The 20,982-nt window shown below is 38.6% G+C and overlaps 1 protein-coding gene across 1 annotated transcript; it reads right to left on the reverse strand.

Annotated features, from left to right (window-relative positions):
• Positions 1-16,078: 16,078 nt before the first annotated feature.
• On the reverse strand, positions 16,079-17,837 carry LOC134538035 (ubiquitin recognition factor in ER-associated degradation protein 1-like). The gene has a single exon (XM_063379009.1). It carries the CDS (start codon positions 17,685-17,687, stop codon positions 16,779-16,781), a length of 909 nt encoding a protein of 302 aa, XP_063235079.1. The 5' UTR covers positions 17,688-17,837; the 3' UTR covers positions 16,079-16,778.
• Positions 17,838-20,982: the final 3,145 nt, after the last annotated feature.

A 20,982-nucleotide genomic window follows, 5' to 3' on the forward strand; every position in this document is an offset into this window, starting at 1 on the left:
ACATCCATAGTATTTGGGTTGATAAATTTTTGCTTTGCGTTAAAAAGGAGTTATTTCTTGTTAAGCATATTCTAATACAATTTTTTTCTGAATTCAAATTAAATTGGATTTGAGCCAAGTATTTTTGCATGTGGGAAAATTTGGCTGAAGTTGCCTTGAACCGGGGAAATTTTTTCGGTTTACTCCCGTTTCCAGCATTCATATAATCCGTCAATGCCCCTTTCTCATATAAAAGCACTTCATCGATTATAATAACAATAGGCTTACCTGGACACACACACGGGGCGCGCAGAGCTTCAAAAAACACGCACACAAATGCGCAAGCACAAACACACACACACACAGATACTCACAAACACACACAAACACACGCACACAAACAAACACACACAGAAACACACAAACAAATAACACACACACAAATAAACACACACACAGAGTAAAAAGACAATTTTCTAAAAAAAAAAAAAAACTCAGGGTTTTTTGGCTTTCAATTCTTTTTCAAGTATTTAACAATCCTTACCTTTCTTTATTATAAATTTGATTAAAATAAAAATAAATAAACCTAAATCAACAAATTTATTACCTACTTCAAAATAACTGCTCATTATATCAACAATTACTGATCAATCAATAATGGCTAATTCACAATAAATATTACTCACAGTTTAAACACAAACTCCATAAATAAAAACAGTGGGTGTTACTGTTTCTTCAAACAATTTTGCCTTTTGTAAAACACCGAATCTCTGAACGAAATATTAAATTCAAATCAGGTAGCTCTATCTATGAGGGAAAAAGCAGGGATTGTCTCAACAGTGCTCTCTACGCTGCTGGTTGAACAAGGAGTAACGCGAGCGCGCTGGTAGCAAATATAGAATTCAAGGCATTCATAGCTGACTCTATAGGATACCTATATCTATTTTCTGAAACAAGCGCATGCGCATATATTCTGACATATTTTCGTTCATCTATTTCTCTCGGTTCTATTTTTTTTCTTTGTGTGTGGGACGAATCATAACAAAAAAAAAACGAAAACGTATATACCATAATGCTCTCTTTATATCTCTTTGGCAAAGTACATTTTCACGTCAGAAACGTTACACAACAATGTTTCACGGGAACGTTGCATTAAAATTCGGGTCTTTGAACTTGTACTCTCATGGCGCCCAAAGAAGTTTCACAAACAATGTTTCACGGAAACGTTGCATTAAAATTCGGGCCTTTGAACTTGTACTTTCATGACGCCCAAAAAATTTTCACAAACAATGTTTAACGGGAATGTTGCATTAAAATTAGGGTTTTGAACTTGTACTCTCATGGCGCCCAAAGAAGTTTCACAAACAATATTTCACTGGAACGTTACATTAAAATTCGGGTCTTTGAACTTGTACTCTCATGGCGCCCAAAGAAGTTTCACAAACACTGTTTCACGGGAATGTTGAATTAAAATTCGGGTCTTTGAACTTGTACTCTCGTGGCGCCCAAATAAGTTTTCACAAACAATGTTTCGCGGGAACATTGCATTAAAATTCGGGTCTTTGAACTTTGTACTCTCGTGGCGACCAAAGAGGTTTCACTTCAACGATCAGGGGCGCAAGAACTAAATTTCCAAAGGGAGGGGGGGCAATATATCTTTTTATAAAGAATCATTGATCCCCCCTATTAAAGCAGGGGTCCTCCCCCGGGAAAATTTGTATTTCAAGGTGGAAAATGGTGCTATTTAAGCGGTTTTATTATCTGAAAATTGATTACACATCACTTTTTTTGCCCCCGTTTGCCCCCACTTCAAGGTTACAGAGGGGGGGGGGGAAAATACCCTTGCCCCCCTCCCTGTTGTTGCGCCCCTGTCAACGATGAACTGTAAACGGGGCGCGTTCCGTTTTTTCAATCCGAAGCAGCTCACTTGGCGACGAGCTTGTCGAGCTCCTCGTCGCCGTGCTTGCTGGCGGGGCAGAAGTAGACGGCCGGGTAGGACACGTTCCAGGACATGGCGTCCCGCTCCAGCGAGATGACGGTGGGGTTGTCCTTGAAGCGGCGCCAGGTCTCGTTGCACAGCGACACGGTGCAGAACAGGCACAGCAGCAGCGTCGCCAGCCACATGAAGCTGCGGACAGACCACCGGAGCCATCTGTGAGCGGTGGCGCGAACCAGAAACTCACGAAGCCAGATGGAAACTTGTAACTTAAACAACTTGGGCAGTATTTTAATACAGTTCCCATTCGAAAATCAGGCCCAAAGCCGGAGTTTAGTATATTTAAAAGTCGTTTTCGCTTTTATTAGATACGTTTCATTACGCAGTTTAAAATTTATATATGCAAAACGAATGGTTCGATAGTCGACATAACGGCTCCGGCAATGAATTCTAACTGCGGGTACGGAAATAACGTGTGATTCGCGTCAATAAATGTAGTTGAAAACAAAACTTGCTTAATTTATATATTTATCACGATCGGCACTGTTTTAAAGAATTATAGGCTACGTTAAATTTCGTGTCAGAGTTTCGTATTCGTGTATTTCCCCCCCCCCCCCCCCCCCCCCCCCCAGTAATTTCGCTTTTAACGGGGGCGCTTCATTACACAGACCTAGTTTTTCTTACAAATTTTCATTCAATATGTGCACCTTTAATTATTATACGGCATACATCCAACCTGAAGTCCAATTCTGCCCACACTTTGGTTAACACGTTTAGAGCAATGGAAGCAATAGCCTCTTCAATTCTGTGTCTCAACTATGGCAAATCATTAGGTAGCGGCGGAACGTAGACACGATCTTTTATAAAGCCCCGAAGGAAAAAAAATATCGCATGGCGTTATGTCAGGTGAACGTGGAGGCCAGCGAAGAAAGAGCTATGTCGTCTCGACCATTACGACCAATCCAACGGTCAGGGACTTCGACGGTCAACCACTCTCGTACAAAGAGATCTCATTGGGGAGTGGCTCCATACTGTTGCCAAATAAAGTTTTCAGGTTCACCCTCCACTAATTACGCTCAGGAATCGCCATATTGCAGTTGATTTTCAATCTGATTCGTTTTATAATCTCTGGTTCTACGATGGCGCCGAAATGGATCATCAAGAACATCTTTAATTAATGATTAATGATGCTGATATAAGGTTGAACCACTGTAGGAATGAGTTGGGGTTAAACAGGAGTACGCCGAGAAAACACACAGGTCACAGCAACGTCCGCCAAGTTTCCCGACAGTGGGAAAAAAAAAACCATACTTACTACCGCGCTCTGGGAATCGAGCTCATATCGTCTTGGCGGGAAGCATGCAATCCTTTTATTAATTTTTTTTTATTTTAAATTATTTACAAAATAATTAGCACGTAGGTAATTTTCTTCACCAATTATGGTTTGACAGTCTGTTCACGACAGTTCATTGGTTTATTTTTTTTAATTTTTTTTAACTTTAAATTTAGACGATGCGAATCTCCAGCCATGCATCACCGTGGACTCGAACCCAGAGCCCCTCGCACCAGATGCTGGCGTGAACCCGACTGCGCTTCGGAGGGCGGCCGCTCGACCCCTGTGACTGTCTTGGGCCAGTCACCCTCGCGCCGTAGCACCTGTCTGACGTTCAATATTGTTTTTGACGTGAAAAGTATTAGGGGATAGGGGCACTTGCTAAAACCGCATGCAACGAAAACATGTCGCCTCGGTGATGACTGCAGCTCTGTGACTACGTGCCAAGAGCTATTCATTTAATATATCGTTGAGTAGAGCGAAGTAGCCACTACTCACGGCCTGTGACTCAATGCAGCTAGATGGCGCCAGTGCCGCGTGGCACACGTCGCAGTTTGGGCTGGAAATTGACGCTTACAAGGCTTTCGTTTGCTCGCAACTCGTCAGCACGTGTACAGATTAAGACGGAAGTGGTTGCGTTATTTCGAATTCGTGGTCCTCTTAAGGAAGTCAAATATATAGATATAATTAATGATAAGTCCCCCATCAATGGTTATGGTGGATTTAACCGGATTACTTCAGCTATGGCGCCTCCTAGACGTACCATTATGCATCAGAAACAGCGGGAAGTGGTTGAAAAGAGAAGAGAGAAGACCGAGGGATCCCGATCATGGCCAGCCACCCTCGACTTACCTGTGTACCTCTCTGCCGTGCATCTCATTGAGCCGCGCATGAGGTGTTTCACGGGAATCACTGCGGTGTCGTATCTCATACCACCTACCCTAAGATTTCCTCCCCCCCCCCCCCCCCCCCCCGCCCTCCAAATACGAACACTCGGCTTCAGACGAGGGCTCAGCCAGTCCGAGAAGCCAACGCAGGTGACGCGCCAGCAAGTGCGGGTTACCCGCACAACGCCGGTGTACAGCGGGAAGTCGCCAATCAGGCGTCCAGCTACCTGCGTTTGCGTCTCGGACTTGCCTAAGCCTTCGTCTGAACCTGAGGGTTTCTAAAACATTGCTACATTTCTATTCCAGCTTTATAACAACATTTCAATGCACGTTCTCGCATCCACTTTCACAAATAAAAATAAAATAAAATAACAAATCGCTGATGGTAGCAAAACATTTGTAACTTTTTTGACACCCGACAACAACCTAAACTTACAATATGGCTAAACCAAAAAAGAGATGTACATATACACCTCAGAAATGTTTACCAATACAAGAGTGGAAAAAAATCACGTGAATCGGTATAATACAACCCCTGAAAATTACAGAATTCCCGTTACTTTTTTTTTAACACACCTCGTAACTAAACTAATGTTAATATGAATGTCGTACGTGTAACAAATAAATTATGTTACCATAACTTTAAAAACAATCATAGAACATATTATTATGTAACGAATATTATTGAGAGTTATATTCATAAATTTTTAAAAATATTTTGATGCAAAAAATAGCATCGCAAGTTAAAAAAAATCAATCCAGCACTGTGATACATTATTTAATTATAAAATTAGATTAAAATTAGAACATTTGAAATAACTAGGACCAAAAAAAATTGGTTGTCTGTAAAGTCGGTTTACGGACGATAGTTTAACGTGACAACGTCATAACAAAACATTGATGAAATGATTGCATACATTTATGAATAAAATTGAATCATTTTTATTGAACTATCACTATTTCGTATGCATTCAAAGAAGGAGTGAAATGAAATCTACAATTTAATTGATAAATTTACTTTCATTTGCACTCATTAATTCACATATGTTTATTACTTCAACGAAGAGATTATTTTAACTATAACTTTTATACATGTTTGCTATTTAACTTCTTCCAATCTGCTGTTATTCTGTTGGGGATATAGGACGATGATAGGAAAAGTAGTGGAAACGAATGGGAGTGTTTCAAGTTTAATGTGCCTCGCAAAAAATGTCAAATCGACGGTTGTTCCAATCGAGTGGAAGAGAGATAAGATGCGGCGCAAGCGTACAATGAGCGTAACGGGACACTTTTTTCGTGCGTGCAGCCGGCGTTCATCGATTTATTAGACGTTGTCGCGTCAAAATAAACGTTGGTGTTGCGACGTGAATTCAAACATGTTTGAGGTTATGTGTCGGAGGAAAGCCGCCCCTCCGCCGGAGAGGGGTCGGGGGTCAGGGCGGAGGGACGCTCACTGCTCCGCGACGTGTCTCCGGGAGTAGGTGAAGTGCACCACGCCCTGCACCGTGATGCTCTTGAACACGGCGATGACGTAGCCCAGCCACGGCCCGCCGCGCGCCGCCGAGGCCGAGTGCTGCGGCTCGCACGCGGCGGGCGGCTCGAGCTCAGCCGGGGCGACGGCCGCCGGCCGGCGCTGCTTGTTCTTCACCGTCTTCACCGTCTTCATGGCCGCCTCTGGAAACATCGCCGGTGGTTCAGGCCCCGTTCCGATATTTTTTTTTTCCTAGCCTAAGTTAATTCTAAGTGTGTAGGGGAGGGTCCATGTTAGGGGAGGACCTAAGTGTGTCTCAGGCCGAAGCCTATACACTCTACCATGCGGGTTTTGAACCATGCGGGAGAAGGGCGCGTGCATCGTGTGCTTATTGGGGTTTACTGGCCAGCCATGGCTGCGATTGGCGCCATGACTGACGCCCCATTGGTCGCCTAGCTTAAAAACTAGCTAATGCGACCCAGGTAAAACCTGCATAGACACAGGGAAAACCCTGGGCCGGTTCATGCGGGGATCAAATATCATGCATTAAGCAAGCAACCAGAGGGAAGAAGGGTACAGGTAAGAAGAGTTGGAGGGGCTGAAAAATCAACCATGCTGGAGTTGGGTGCTTGGGCCTTGCGGCCCGCATTTAAAGTTGGGAGCTCCTGGGTTATTATTAACCAGGGGCGCATGCGCCCCCAGGGGCGGGCGACTTCACTCGTCAGCCATTACACAGCTGCCCAGGCAGCCACAGTTAAAACAGAAGTGGGCAGTCGAGCCAGTAAACCGGCTCGAAATGCTGGCTCTCGGAGCGAAAGGCAGCCTGACATTGCGCCATCTTCATCTTCCTTCTTCCAGTCAACAGCCAACGACCTTTCAAGCAAGGCCCGTTCCGAGGTGGAGCGCATAAGGTCCGATCCCGGACGAGGTGGGGCGGAACCCAAAAGGGGGAAAAGCCTATACAACTAAAGTAGTTTCGGTTTCCCTACCAACGTTCGTGCAACTTCGGATTTCTCTAAAAAAAAATTGAAATTAAAAAAATCGAAGGGTTAGGTTAGGTTAGGTCAGTCACAACATGCTTGTTTTCATAGGAAACTTCTGATTTAGCGGCTGGAATGGCGTTGATACCAAAACGCTAAACTTCGGAAAATCTTCGGAAATTCTTGCAGGGAACCGAAACTACGTGAGTTGTATGTAGGCTTCCCCCCCAAAAGGGGAGGAGAAGCCTATGATGTACATTCTGTTTTGCGGAGACCCGAAAAAGCCCGGATATCTACCTTCGGCCAACTACGGGATAATTTTTTATATTACTTTACAAAATTGTGGATGGTTTGTTATGCTAGGTTAGTACAGCTACGTTAAAAAATACTGTCAAGTCATTTTAATGGTTGTTTAGGAATTGGCCCAAGGTAGATATTCGGGCTTGTTCGGGTCTGTGCAATACAGAATGTATGTACATCATAGGCTTCCCAAAGGGGAGAGGGATTTCAACATGGCAGCCGTTTGTTTACTAATGTATCAGCTGTACCTGTTATGGAGGTTAAATAATTGTCAACTCATATTATGAATATTCGTTTAGGACTCTTATTATATATATATAAACGTATTAACCAGTAATATTTCGATCTAATTTTCTTCCGAACAGCTTAACTACAGTCGTAAATAAATGAATTGCTATAACAGCTGATGAAAACATAAACAAACGTACGCCATATTACTATGTGAAGATCAGAAGAAAAGAAATGGATCACCAAGAACATCTCACTATCGCGTCTTCTGCTTTCACGAAACACGAGAACGTAACAAATGGCAACCAATGAAATTTAACTTAACGGTTACGAAACGTTAATTTTAATTTGAAACAAACCGAACTTTGAGATCATAACATGGTCAGCATTTACATTTAAAATTAAAATAAACAGAAAAGTTGTTACATAACACTAAGCAGTTTTTAACGTAACATAAACAAATATGGCTACCACCGCAGCCAAATTCCCGGCTTCCATTGGTCGCACGGAGTGACGTAAACGGAAGAGTTGGGCATTGCCGAGCTAATTCGTAAGAGTCCGTGTTCGCATGCGTGACATGGTAGATGCACCGTCCCGTGAGTTCCGTCGTCGTTACGTGAACCGTCTCCGCTTACGTGTCTTTGTAGAACAGGCCTTAGCTCAGTAACGCTCAGTTCTTTCGATTACGTTACTCCGTGAGACAAATAGAAGCCAGGTTATGTTTGTTTACGTTTCAAATACGTTCAAAATTACTGCAGTACAAGAATATCTAGTGTTCTATCAACATGGCATGTGAAACCTACCTTAAATAAAATATTTCATAAGATAACTTATCTTCGCTTTCTAGGTTGAGCCGCGTTGATGTGGCGGACTGTACCGACGTTTCGTTTTGAATTTCACCAGGCATATTTAGGGTTGAAAATGTCCATTTGATGTCTCGATAAAGAATATGCCTACTTAAATGCAGAACGAAACATCGGCACAATCTGCTACTTCGAAGCGGCTAAAGTTAGAAAGCCAAGATAGTTTATTAGACAACTGGCGCGAAAGCATACGGTCTACTTTGTATTTTGTAACGCTGTAACGAAATTGAATGCCACAAGGAGCTGATGGCTGATGATGTTTGGAGTTGAAATTGCGACAGTAACACGATGCGCGGATGCGCGGCTGCGCACCAATGTGAAGCGCGCTCGCTCGCAGCACCTGCGGGCGCGGGCAGGCGGTATAGTAGTCGCCGCGGAGAACATACACGGCGGTCGAGCGAGGCAGCGCGCGCAGTTCACACGCGTGCGAAACGACGCATTGCAGCCATAAGGCGGTGCGTTCGTGTGAAGGCTGGTAATCGTTCAAATAACTGCAATTATCAGCTCCTTCATTTATTACACTTAGTCACCGCTCATTCTCTATCAGTCAGAAAGTCGATTCTTGTTTAGTCTTCTCTTTATATATATATATATATATATATATATATATATATATATATATATATATATATATAGCTATTTATTTTGAGACAAAATTCCTGCCTGAATTCTTCTTGTACACAGAAATCGTTCTTTAAGCGTTTGTTATTACAAAACACCAGATAGGTATATAAACATATCTGTACTTAACGATATTTATTTTCAATTTCCTGCGTGATGTACCCTGATATAAATCAAAACATTTTAAAGTAAAAATTATCGCTAATTTCAAAAAATGATAGAGTAAGTAAAATGAAAACACTTGGCACTCAGAAGTCGTATACTGATTGTGTCAAGAACACCACAAGGAAATATTTGGTTTTATATTTAAATGAAGAGCACAAGCCCAAGATCACTATGTTAAAATGACAGGTTCCTGTTCTATTTTGTGTAGCTGAGTTATTTTGTGGATTCTTCAAATCTTAGGACAAAGGCGATATCAGTGTTTCAAGGTCAATATCGAAGAAAGTTTTGTTGATTTTAAAATTACGGTCAGAAAATCGAAATTAATTTGATGGGTACAAACCTTTTTTTTTATAGTAACGCCAATTTTGTTATTTTCATCTAAGGCTTTATATCAAATTCTTTATTAAATTTTTTTAAGGTCTAAAATTTATTAAAAACAAAGAAATTATATATTTTATTTACGGTCCCTGCATAACGGGGCACACGTACTGTGTTCAGTGTGTCAGAAGAAGAAAAAAACGCGATTTGAAAACTACTCAAGATACCCGAGCGGTGTCTGTTGACTAAAAGCATTTTAAGAATACGATGAAGGTGGATAAACAAGTTTATTTCTGTATTTCGTTTTTAAATTGTATTTCAAGGAGAGTGAAAGAGTCTAAAACGAGACCTCCCCCCCCCCCCCCCCAACCCTCAGAAAACACCCGGTACAAAGGAACTAAAGGGTCTTGCATCACACTTTTATCTTAATTTCTCTGTCATTTAATTATATGGTTACCACTGAAATCTCGCAGCTGCGCCATTAAGGGGCCCGCCTCGTCAGGGGTGTATGTGTGTTAGTGAGCCGGGATGATAAGCTCGATGCTCTCTGGTATTTCTAGCTCGGTATAGCCTCTAAGCGCAAGGCTCTGAACTGGCACGCAGTCTTCTCGTCGTCACAGGATAACTATGAAATTTGAGAGGTGACTGTAACATTATATGGCGAAGAAATGAAGATAAAGGTGTAATGCAAGTCCCTTAAGTGCTTTCAAGAATCTGTACTGGTTGTTTTACGCCTAAAGATTACTCTGAAAACATGAGTTTTAGCCATTTTAACTATTCTAAAAATACCGTTTAAAAACTTAATCCAAAATCAAAAGCACTTTTCGGCCCTTAGCGAACTCTTAAATGCTTTTCGTAAGAAGACACCACTAGGATATCTTGAGTAGTTTTCAAATCGTGTTGTTTTTCCTGAAGCTCTTCGCACCGTATGTGTGCCCGGTTAGGCGGAGCCCTTAACGACGCTAAGACTGCGCGGCAGTTCAGAGCCTTGCGCTTTTAGAGGCGACACCGCGCTAGAAATACCAGCGAGCGTCGCACCTATCATCCCGCCTCACCGACACAAAAACACCCCCCCCCCCCCCCCCCTGACAACCACTTGAAGTGATATCTCACCATAAGCGAATCCACTTTCGACGAGATGGGATATATGCGATGTCGTTACGTCCGGGCGCTGCCAGCACTCCTTTCCCGCCGTCGGGTTCGTTCCGCGCCGTTACCACGGGACCGCGTTGATATCCGTTGGCATGCCGCACGTTACACGTCGACCTCAGCGAGCGCCTTGTTTGCACAACGACCGTGTATCGCCTGTTTCTCGTGTGTGGGTGCCGAATAAATACATTTACGTCACGCTACTTACCGGTCGCAGGTCACGCCTGCGGGAGATTACGACCTAACTGGAAAAAATATATGTATATATGTGTGTAAGCGAGTCTTTTACGTACTCACCAGCAGGGGCGCAACAACAAGGGGGGGGGGGCAAGAGTATTTCCCCCCCCCCTCTGAAACCTTGAAGTGGGGGCAAAGTGCTGTGTAATCAATTTTTAGATAATAAAACTGCTTAAATAGCACCATTTTCCACCTTGAAATACAAATTTTTCCGGGGGAGGACCCCCGGACCCCTCGCTTCAATAGGGGGGGATCGATGATTCTTTATAAAATAGGTATATTGCCCCCCCCCCCCCTTTGGAAATTTAGTTGTTGCGCCCCTGCTCACCAGCGATGCTTAACACGTGACCTCTTTGAAATGATCCCGAGCGTGATAAAAAAACACACGCAAACTGTGTTTACAACCGCATTTCTCGAAGCGAATCGCACGTAGTCCCTGCAACCGCCGCTAGAATTCGCTGTCAGAGCAGCTGCGTCGACTATAGAATCATTCGATCTGCAGACCAAATTTTTAAAACCATATAATGAAGCGGATCCGATAAAAACGAAAAAAAAAAAAGACTTGAAAAAAAAATACTGAACCCCGGGTTTGGACCTGATTGTTGACAAGGAATTTTATTACAATACTTTCCAGCTTGTGAAAAATTCATAAAACTGTCGATACTGTAAAGTTTCCTTTCGTCTTTGTGAACTTTGGTTCGATACGTCTGCCACAGATGGCAGCACTGTGGATATTACACATTTCCGTTCTTTGACTTCTGTCGCATTCACGAGAATACTCCCACCAAATGCCGTATGCCGAGAGCTAAGATGTTACACATCAAAAATACATAGCAGTGACATCTAGCTGTTGAACCAAGGGGCGGATACAGAACTAATTAATTATTTAATAATTTCAATTGATGGTGTAATTAAATTCTGTATTTAGTGTCCCACAGTGTGGTGATCACTGAAGTTTAAAATACTGGTTTAAATTATCCAAGTTGTTTTTTTCCTACACTTTAATACATCTGATGTATTTTTATGTAAGTGTAAGTATCAATAAATAAAATACCCGTTAAGTTACGATATTACTGATAAGAAATTACTGTTCTGGCAAAATAATCACTTCAAATTAAGTAATACAATATTGAAACACTTTTTTTTTTCAGATCAAGTCATTGATAACAAATTTTATTACTAACTCAATGGTATTCTAAAATTCATCCATTAAAGGAAAATATTTAAATAAAAATCCATAAATTTTAACTAAATTACAACTAATTAATTGTTTCCAAACCTGATTACTGATAGATACTTAAATAATATAAAAATCCAAAAGAAAATAAATTATATTTGCAAAACAGTAATTCGCCTGTCAAAAAAATGATTTTGGTAAATATATAGTAGGGCGATATTTGCTAAAAAAAAAAAAAAAAATTTAAATTCCGAAAATACTTTTATTCTATGCTTTTTAACTTCCTCTTTTCATAAAACCCGGTGGCGATAAGAAATTAAAAGTACTTTAGGAGATATCGCCGTTCTTATTTTGCAATACAAGACCTGTGCAATCATTCGACCGTCGAGATTTTTTATTAGGCCGTGTGTTCGTTAACGCCTAATTAATTAAAATGGTCGATTAGGTCAGGTCAGTTACATTATAAATACTTTCAAACTAAGCGGACATTAAAAATAATATGAGTTAATTTTAACGGTTGTTTAGTTTTAAAGTATTTATAATGTAACTGACCTGACCTAACAAACCGAGACAAAGGATGAACAGTGGGAACTCACGTAACTTTTTTTTTTTACTTATTACTCGCGCAACAATATCAAAATAACAAATAAAACATTAACATTTGAAACGTTAAAAACTCACCTAAGTTAGAGGCGGGTACAATTCCTTATCACGCAACTATCACGTGACAACATTCTCCAATAAAAAAAAAATTCATAATCGTAAACAAGAAACAGTGTTGAACGTCGCATGAATGCACAGATAGTGAGTTGAAAATTAAAAAATTCGATATCTCCTAAAGTATTTGGAATTTCTTATCTCAGCCGGGTTTAATGAAAAGAGGAAGTTAAAGATCATAGAATAAAAGTATTTTTGGATAAAAAAAATATTTTTTTTAACACATATCGCCCAACTACATATTGACCATGATTTTACCTTTATCAAACTAGCTCCTTTTAATAGCACAAAGAATCTATTAAAATATCTCAAGACTACTGAGGAAAAATGCTAAGCTTATCTGGAATAGTTAAGAAGTATACGAAATTAATCAAAATTAACTGTAAATTATTAATTACCCAAACTTTAACAGAAATAAAAGAAAATAAATAGAATTTTGGATACAACTAAATATTTCACAATATTACTCTATTACAAACTAAAACATACATTTACCTGTAGCAACGCTATATCATTACCATACATAGATTTGAAGAAATATCTCGTCAGTACAATATCTTTAAAAAATAATCTTTAGTCTTTCAGAGTTGTTAGACGAAGCTGGTGTACTCGTCGTGTTTTTGTCTCGTTTCAACTGTTGTGCTGAATTATTTTGGGTTCAATATTTTTGTATTGTCATCATTTGTGGTTTTTTTTTTCGTTCTCTTAGTACTTTTTTTTTTTGTTGACCATATTCCTGTTTCGGAATATTTTGTGATGTTCATATCCTTGTTGACAACAGCAATTGTTTGCTTGATTTTGTGTGTTTTTGTCTTTTTTGGGTATTTTTATTTATTTATTTTATTTATTAGTTTTTCTTCAACAGAAAAAGTTCTTAGCAATGGCGTATGTCCAAAAACTTACATCAAGTCATGCTCTCACATTGCACAAATCTTTTAAAGATAACAAGCATAGAGTAATGCTGTAATTTAGAATCAAAAGAATATAACTAGTGTTATAAAAAAAATACACTAATTAAATTGTCTATTAACAAAATTCAGTACAATTTCATTACAATGGTTAAAGTCTCATCTTCGGGATCGTTAGATACGATGGAAGGTGATGAGTACAGACCAGGAAATTTCTCGGATTATTTTGGTCGCAAGGGAGACTGCAAACATTGTCACCGTAACTGGAAAACATGAATTATTTGGACACTCCCCTCTATGATTATGGCCAGTCAACAGCCAATCAGCAGTAAAGTGGCCGAATCACATGGAACCACTCCAAAGAGGGATAGTTTCTGCAGAAACACACCAGCCGATAGGAAAGAATATGTAGGCATAGTAGACATAGTATTGTGAATTTTAGCCTGACACCAAATGAATCAAGTTAATTTCCGGGTCTCTAGTTATGAGATGCAAATGAAGCAGTGGACAATAATTTTATCGCGGCCCCTATCCACAAATTTCTTGATATGCATTTTCTCAAACATTTCACAAACTTAAATTAAAAAAAACTCTACATGTTTCCATGACCATAGCTGTAAATGTAATCTGTGTGTATCGCGTAGGTACTTTTTAATGTCTCCAACTAATTCTTTATTTAGAATTTCTGTTCTGTTAGCGTAAACTTATGCGTAAACAATGTTGCGAATCTTAACCGGCCTCACACAAATGCCTGGGCCCCGGGAATATTTCTCGTTTGCCCCCCCCCCCCCCCCCCCCACCTCCTCACACACACACACACACACACAAACCAACGGACTAGAGCGTTACTCCCTCCCCCTTTTTCCGCCACTACGCGACAGCCACCGCCGAGAAAACACCAGGATTCTGATTAGATATACATTTTTAAAAACACATATATAATCATATAAAATGCTTGCCTTGCTGGTAATTTCCATCGCCAGCGAACCAACCATGGGTCAATATTTACTGTAGTTGTCGATATGAATTTCGGGTTGTGTTGTTTGAAATTACTTTCATGAGTTGGAGTAGTTTGTAGAAGGGTAAAAAGATTACAATCTCAACCGAATTTTCTAATTCATTTTATACATGACCGGTGCGTCTAAAAATAAAAAAATAATAATAAAAATAAAAACTTAATAGCAAAATATTGTATTTGTTATATATAATACACAAAATTGGCAATATAACGCTGTTTTTTTTTATAATCAGTAAGACCTCAAGGTGACCTGACGTTTTGTAGTGTACCTATTTAGTTTAAACATTTACCATTAATTGACTGCGTTGTTTATTTGAGCAACAGTTACCAGAAATTCGCGAGAGAAATTCACGTATTGTAATTGAGCAGTTTCTTTTTATAGTGAAGGACAAAATCTTAGTATTATTTAAGTAGTTCATCCCTAACATATTTTTTTTAAAAAAATGTCATAATATTAAATACCTCAAAAAAATGCCGGAACAAATTAAATTATTTTTATTTTCTTGAAAATCTGTTCAGCTGTATAGATAGAGCTTGGACATACTTATATATTATTGTATGCATTACAAATACTTATACATATATAAGAAAGAAATTTTACTGGTTCTTTGGAAGATTATATATTTTTTAACTGTTTTCTAATATTTAACATAGAACGTATTTTTATTGAAAAAAAATATAAAACAGTACATACACCTACAATAATTCCATATTCATACCTCATATAACAAAAAACAAAAAAGAACGAAAACACAAAAAAATTGTTAAAATGTGCTCTGTAGAAAAAAGGTATTTAAATACGGATTCTTCTTTTATGTTTCTCGTAGATGTTTCTCGTGCCATGTTTATTTCCATTAAAAAAATTAAATCCACAAAGAATGTAAACGTTGGAATCAAAAAGGATTAAATATATATATATATATATATATATATATATATTTTTAACCTCCGACTAAGAGGAAGTAAGTAACGAAAGATAAAAATTAAAATCATTAAAAAAGAATTGATTTGTCACGAAGTCTGTCATATAAACAACTAATTATGACTTTTCTTAGTGCTTCCTACCTTTATGTACATATTTGTTTCTCGTAGAAGTAGACACAGCTATAATATCAAATATAGGTACTACATATTAGTATGCGAAGTCATATATTAGTTGGTTATTATTTTTTATTCCATTTTAATTTAAGTATAATTTTTATTGTTTTTATTTGATTCTTATTTGATTTGCTTTTATGAAGAAGAAAAAGAAGAAGATTTCAAACATTGTTTTCTAGCTACGTGCCGCCACATAGTTTCCGACGATGTTCTTCCGCTCTAACATCAAACCCTCAGCAGTTCATATACAGAAGAAGAAAAAATTTTCATTACAGCGCTCTCTCACGAGTTAACACCATAACACCTATTTAAGAACCATCGCCGATGAATCAAAAACCTTTTAAAGAAAACCGTATCTAAATCGGTCAAACCGTTTTGGAGATAAATAGGAACATTTGTTTATTGCACACACAAACAACCTCTCACCCTAAACACATTCACATCCATTCCGTCGTAGGTAAAAAATATCTCGTCTTGTGTTCCGGCATGAATATGCCAATATTATTGGAGTGGTAAATTCTCCATTGGATTTGTAATACTCAGAACCGATCGAAATTATTTATTTTCATACCGGTTTATTTTACTCTCAATATTGTCGAGTACCTAATTCCATATTAATTTCCAATATCGTCATTTCAATCTTTAATTTTTTGGTTCAGGGCCTATTTTCTGCTCAAAGTAAAACTATTTATTTTGCCACTCTTTTATTGGTAATATTAGAGATGATGGGTATCCATGAAATGTGCGACATAAAATATCTGTTTTTAAAAATCTGTTAAGACAGTGTCTTTAACTAACAGTATAGCATTTTTAAAAAGACTTCGGGTAGCTAATGTCCTAAAACAATTTAGTTAACAACAGACACTTCCATAGAGTGCTGCTCGGCAGTTGAACAAGAATAAATATATATGTTTTATTAAGATTTTTTTTTATTTTAAGAAATTTGAATGCCAAGATGAATATTTTATAAATTAATTAATAAACCGCTTATAAGCTTATGTTATCTGTGTACATGAGAAACATCTATTTTTAAAAACATGCGTTTTTAATTCGTCGTATGGTTGATTGGTTTTTTAAGCCTTAAGGCTTTTAAAATTGTTTATGTGCATTTAGAAAATATCAGCAAACTTATGAGAACCTACCTATTAAAAAAACAGAGATGAATAATAAGATAAATTTTAATTTTAAAAAACCTGTTAATGAGACTAAATAAGCCTACCTTAGTTATATAATGGAGGCAAAAGATAAAAATATGAGCAGAACTGTCCTTGTACATCTGAGAAGTGTTTCATTTACATAATTCTAAAATTGAAGAGAATTGCAGTTAGTATCACTATGTTTCAGAAATGTGTGATATATTGTAAGAAGAAGATTTTATAATTTCGTCCAACCATTACCTAGGGTCATGGAGATCTTCCTCTGATGTGCCGGCCAATGAAAGTTGTTGAAGTGAACGTCCTTGTCCTGAGAAAGGTTGGAATGATTTTTTAACATCGCCTTTAATGTTTTTGCTGCTAGTACCCCTTACAAACCGCAGAGACCCGATCTTAAAACCATAATTTGGAACTACTTTGCAAAATTTAGTCGATTCTTGACTTGAGAGCGAATTTTGCAATGAGAGTTTGCTTTTTTTCCCATCGATTCTAAAGCCTGGAGTCAGAAAAGGCACGAAGGCTGTCAGACACTGTTGACTTCCCTGGTCCGGCGCAAGCTGTTGCTCGGGAACTCTCTCTTTGTAACCGACGGGCGGCGCGAAGTCGACATTCATGTCGCATTCTATGATGCTGACTGCAGTTCCTGGCTGCGTCTCCAGCACACGGAGGTCGTACAGCTTCTGGTTGTAGTGGATGGTCAACACGTCGTCCATGGTGAGGCAAGCATGACGTCGTAGGTGGCTCTCGAGCACCGCCTTGGGATTGCTTATGTCGAGGAAGTCTACGGACAAGGGCTGGAAGCGGGCGAAGGTGGCGATCGGCAGCGTGACCAGAAGCACTCGGATAGGGTCTCCTTCGTCCAACTGCAAGTTGTTCCTCATGATCCACTTGGGCAGGTAGACATGTCCCTCGTTTGCGACGAACTCTAGCACGCCACTGTGTGTGGAATGGTTAGAGATAATGTTACTTAACTTGAACAACATGGGGTAGTGTATGTCCAGCTGCGACAATTTTGCTAAAGCAGATGAAGGCATTATAATTTTACCCCCATCTTCCACATCAAGTCGACGGCCACCTTCCTGAGAGGAAGCCGAATAACAGACATAATCTTCAGTGAATATTCCTAAACCAAATGCAAGGAAAGACATTGGTTATATATGTCCCTACCTTCATTCTACTTGTATGTTTTTCAGTTAAGTTTGTTTTAAATAGTCTCTCTACAGACCAAACTTAAGAACAAAAACACGAAAAATTTAGTCCCTCCAAAAAAATATAAACAAACTATTTCAAATCTTTGAAACCACAGAGTACATAACAAGAGATTTGCATGTTCATTAGAATGTCTATAGGTACTTAAATATATTACCTAATTAAAATGGAACCTAAATTGTACAACGTTTTTGTTTTTAACAAATATTGTGACATTGGTGAATATATAAGCATTTAATTTAAAACACACTTCAGCTGGGTGGTTAAACATTTCAAACCCTTTCTTACTAATGTTTTCAATGTCCCTTATCGTTTGGCTAGACCTAAATAAGAGCAAAAAAACACAAACCTTAATCTGACACAAAAATTAAGAATTGCTACGAAGGATATAAAAAACACTGTGTTAACGCTCACAGTCGGTAGAGATAGAGGGACTTCGAGTGAATATGATTCCACCAAATGAAGTGTAAATCGGTTAGCTCATGGAATGTTTTGGACATTTCATTTGTGATGTAGGCTACTTACCCTTAAATTATATATCTACATATGAATGGTTTTGTGGTAAGTTTCTAGTATTTATTGGTCCTTGAAGATTCAGCTACAAATAGTAGATAGGTGTGCTTATTTCTCTAAGAATTTAAATTTTAATTAGACTTGACTTGAAGTGTATGGTATGTTAATGAATAATTTTCCAAAAACAATTTTTTTCTCTATTACCATGTATTTAACTTAATTTGGGGTTGTACCTAAGAAAGCTATTCCAGTAACTAGGGTACCTATCTTTTTTAAAATTAACAATTATATCATGCATATTTCAAATTTCAAGTTTTTATAGTCAGCATGGATATATTACCAATTTATTAAATTTAGAATCTTACATTTTGTGCAAGTTAAACTTGGACATTTTTAAGATTTTCAAAAATAAATTAGTATTACAGGGTGTCCAGCAAACCAGGATAGAAAAATTCCCTGACTTTTCCAGGTTTTCCAGACAAAAATGAAAATTTTTCCAGAAAAATTCAGATTTTCAGATTAATATCTTTCAGAGATTTCTTAAATGAAAGTAACAAATAATTTGCAGTTGTGTGACCCAGAAATGCAGAGTTGTAATATCGTGTAGCAACAGCTTCCTTTTCCTTGTCCCAGAATCTGACGTAAATATCCATTTGTTGCATTTGAGCAACTTTTTTTAAACTTTCATCAAAAGCAACAACAATATGATGACAGTCAACAACATTATTTAACATTTCCTTTTGAAAGTAAGGAGCAAGGCCTGACACAATTGTGTATGCTAATTTGGTTTCCTGTAATTGCATTCCTGCAGCTATTTCACTATCTGGAAACATTATTTTGAATAAAGATACACTATTGGCAGCAGACCTAAGAGAAGAATGCTGCATAATGGCATTCAAACACCACAACATTTTTGATTTTGTAACACTGTCTTTCCTGAAATATTGTTCAACACCTCGAGAACTCACAGACTGGGATCTGCTAGGCAAATCACTATTATGAGCTTTGAGATGGTTTGACGTTATCTGACGAATGAAATTGTTCATTAGAGGCTTGCCCATCGAATTTGCTTGTGGTACATAACTTTAGACACAGCGCAGTAACCAATTTGAAAAAAATACCAACTGACTTGGAAGAATTCACTGCATTATTTGCACGTTGGTGTTTTTGGCCTTTCATGTGGCTTGAAAGAGCTAGTTCATATTACTGAGGGAAACGACAGTCTTGCATAATTTACAAAAAAAAAAAATTAAATTTATCGCCCGGCACTTCCGCGCACCAACTAAATGCTGGGTCAAGTAACCAAGTAGGATTGAACGATGTTTTCTTGAATTTAGACATTATTCACTGAAATTGTAGAGGCCTAGTCGCAGCTCCAGTAAAATCTAGCAGAAAGACCGCGAAAGATTCGCAATAAACAAAGCGTAAGTTTGTATGCACATCACTACAGTGTAAAGAAATATGCTACATTTTATAACTTCCTAAGATCACAGCACTAAAATTCGTAAGTATTTTGGCTATGATTAGAGTACAAAAATTTCCAAAATAATATTTGTATCTTTCAAAGAAAATTATGTTTGGCAATCTGAGAGAACTGACGAAACGTGTAAACAAACGGAGGAAACTGCAGTAATGGCGCCGGTGGTCGGTTCGGCCAGCTTCGCTAACCTTCGGGTACACTTGAGAACCGCCAAAAGTATGGTATGTTGTAATCCCCGCATGAACCGGCCCAGGGTTTTCCCTGTGTCTATGCAGGTTTTACCTGGGTCACATTAGCTAGCTTTTAAGCTAGGCGACCAATGGGGCGTCAGTCATGGCGCCAATCGCAGCCATGGCTGGCCAGTAAACCCCAATAAGCACACGATGCATGCGCCCTTGTCCTGCATGGTTAAAAACCCGCATGGTAGAGTGTATAGGCTTCGGCCTGAGACACACTTAGGTCCTCCCCTAACCTGGACCCTCTCCTACACACTTAGAATTAACTTAGGCTAGGAAAAAAAATCGGTATGTTGTAACCCAAAATATGGTACAGTAGCAATATATTAGGCAGACTAACTACGAACAGTAGCTTACAAGTTTACAAACTATGGTATTATCTGCCCCCTTCCTAACGTTGGGTGCGGTATTATCATCAAAATACGGTATGCATGTCATACATACGGTAGGTATTTAGACTTCATGAAAGCAGCACGCTTTTATGTCGCAAGTCCAAATACGTAGAGGAAAACATTAGTTTAAATATGATTTGATTTGTCAAATAGTAAAACTAAAGAGTGTATTCTGTAAAACTTTGAGAAAAACCTTAATGATAAGCGAGTGGTTAGTGGTTTTGGTCATTTCCAGAACTTTCACAATTTTCCCTGACTTTTCCCTGACCACCAAAATTCCCTGACTTTTTCAGGTTTCCCAGGTTTTCCAGGTCGCTGGACACTCTGTATTATACCCATAAACTATTTTTAAAAACACCTTAGGAAGAATTTAGCGATCACAGTTAATGATGGAAACAGCGATAAGTAAAGCTTCCTATACGTTTTTTACGTGAACTGCGTGAAACTAAGTAGTTACGGGAAAAAAAAAAACATGGCAGATCCATGTATAAAACATGTATAAACAACCTGTACTACCAACCTGATAACATAATCATTTGTGTTAATTTGAGTTTGAATATTGGCAGTATGATAGCGCAAACTTCGGGTAAGTTCGGAAACAAATGAGCTCGGC

Source organism: Bacillus rossius, chromosome 13 (genome assembly GCF_032445375.1).
Source record: "Bacillus rossius redtenbacheri isolate Brsri chromosome 13, Brsri_v3, whole genome shotgun sequence".
Lineage (NCBI taxonomy): Eukaryota > Metazoa > Arthropoda > Insecta > Phasmatodea > Bacillidae > Bacillus > Bacillus rossius.

Coding starts and splice junctions, on each gene's coding strand:
- LOC134538035 (XM_063379009.1), bottom strand. CDS start 17,687: ATGTCTTTCCTTGCATTTGGTTTAGGAATATTCACTGAAGATTATGTC.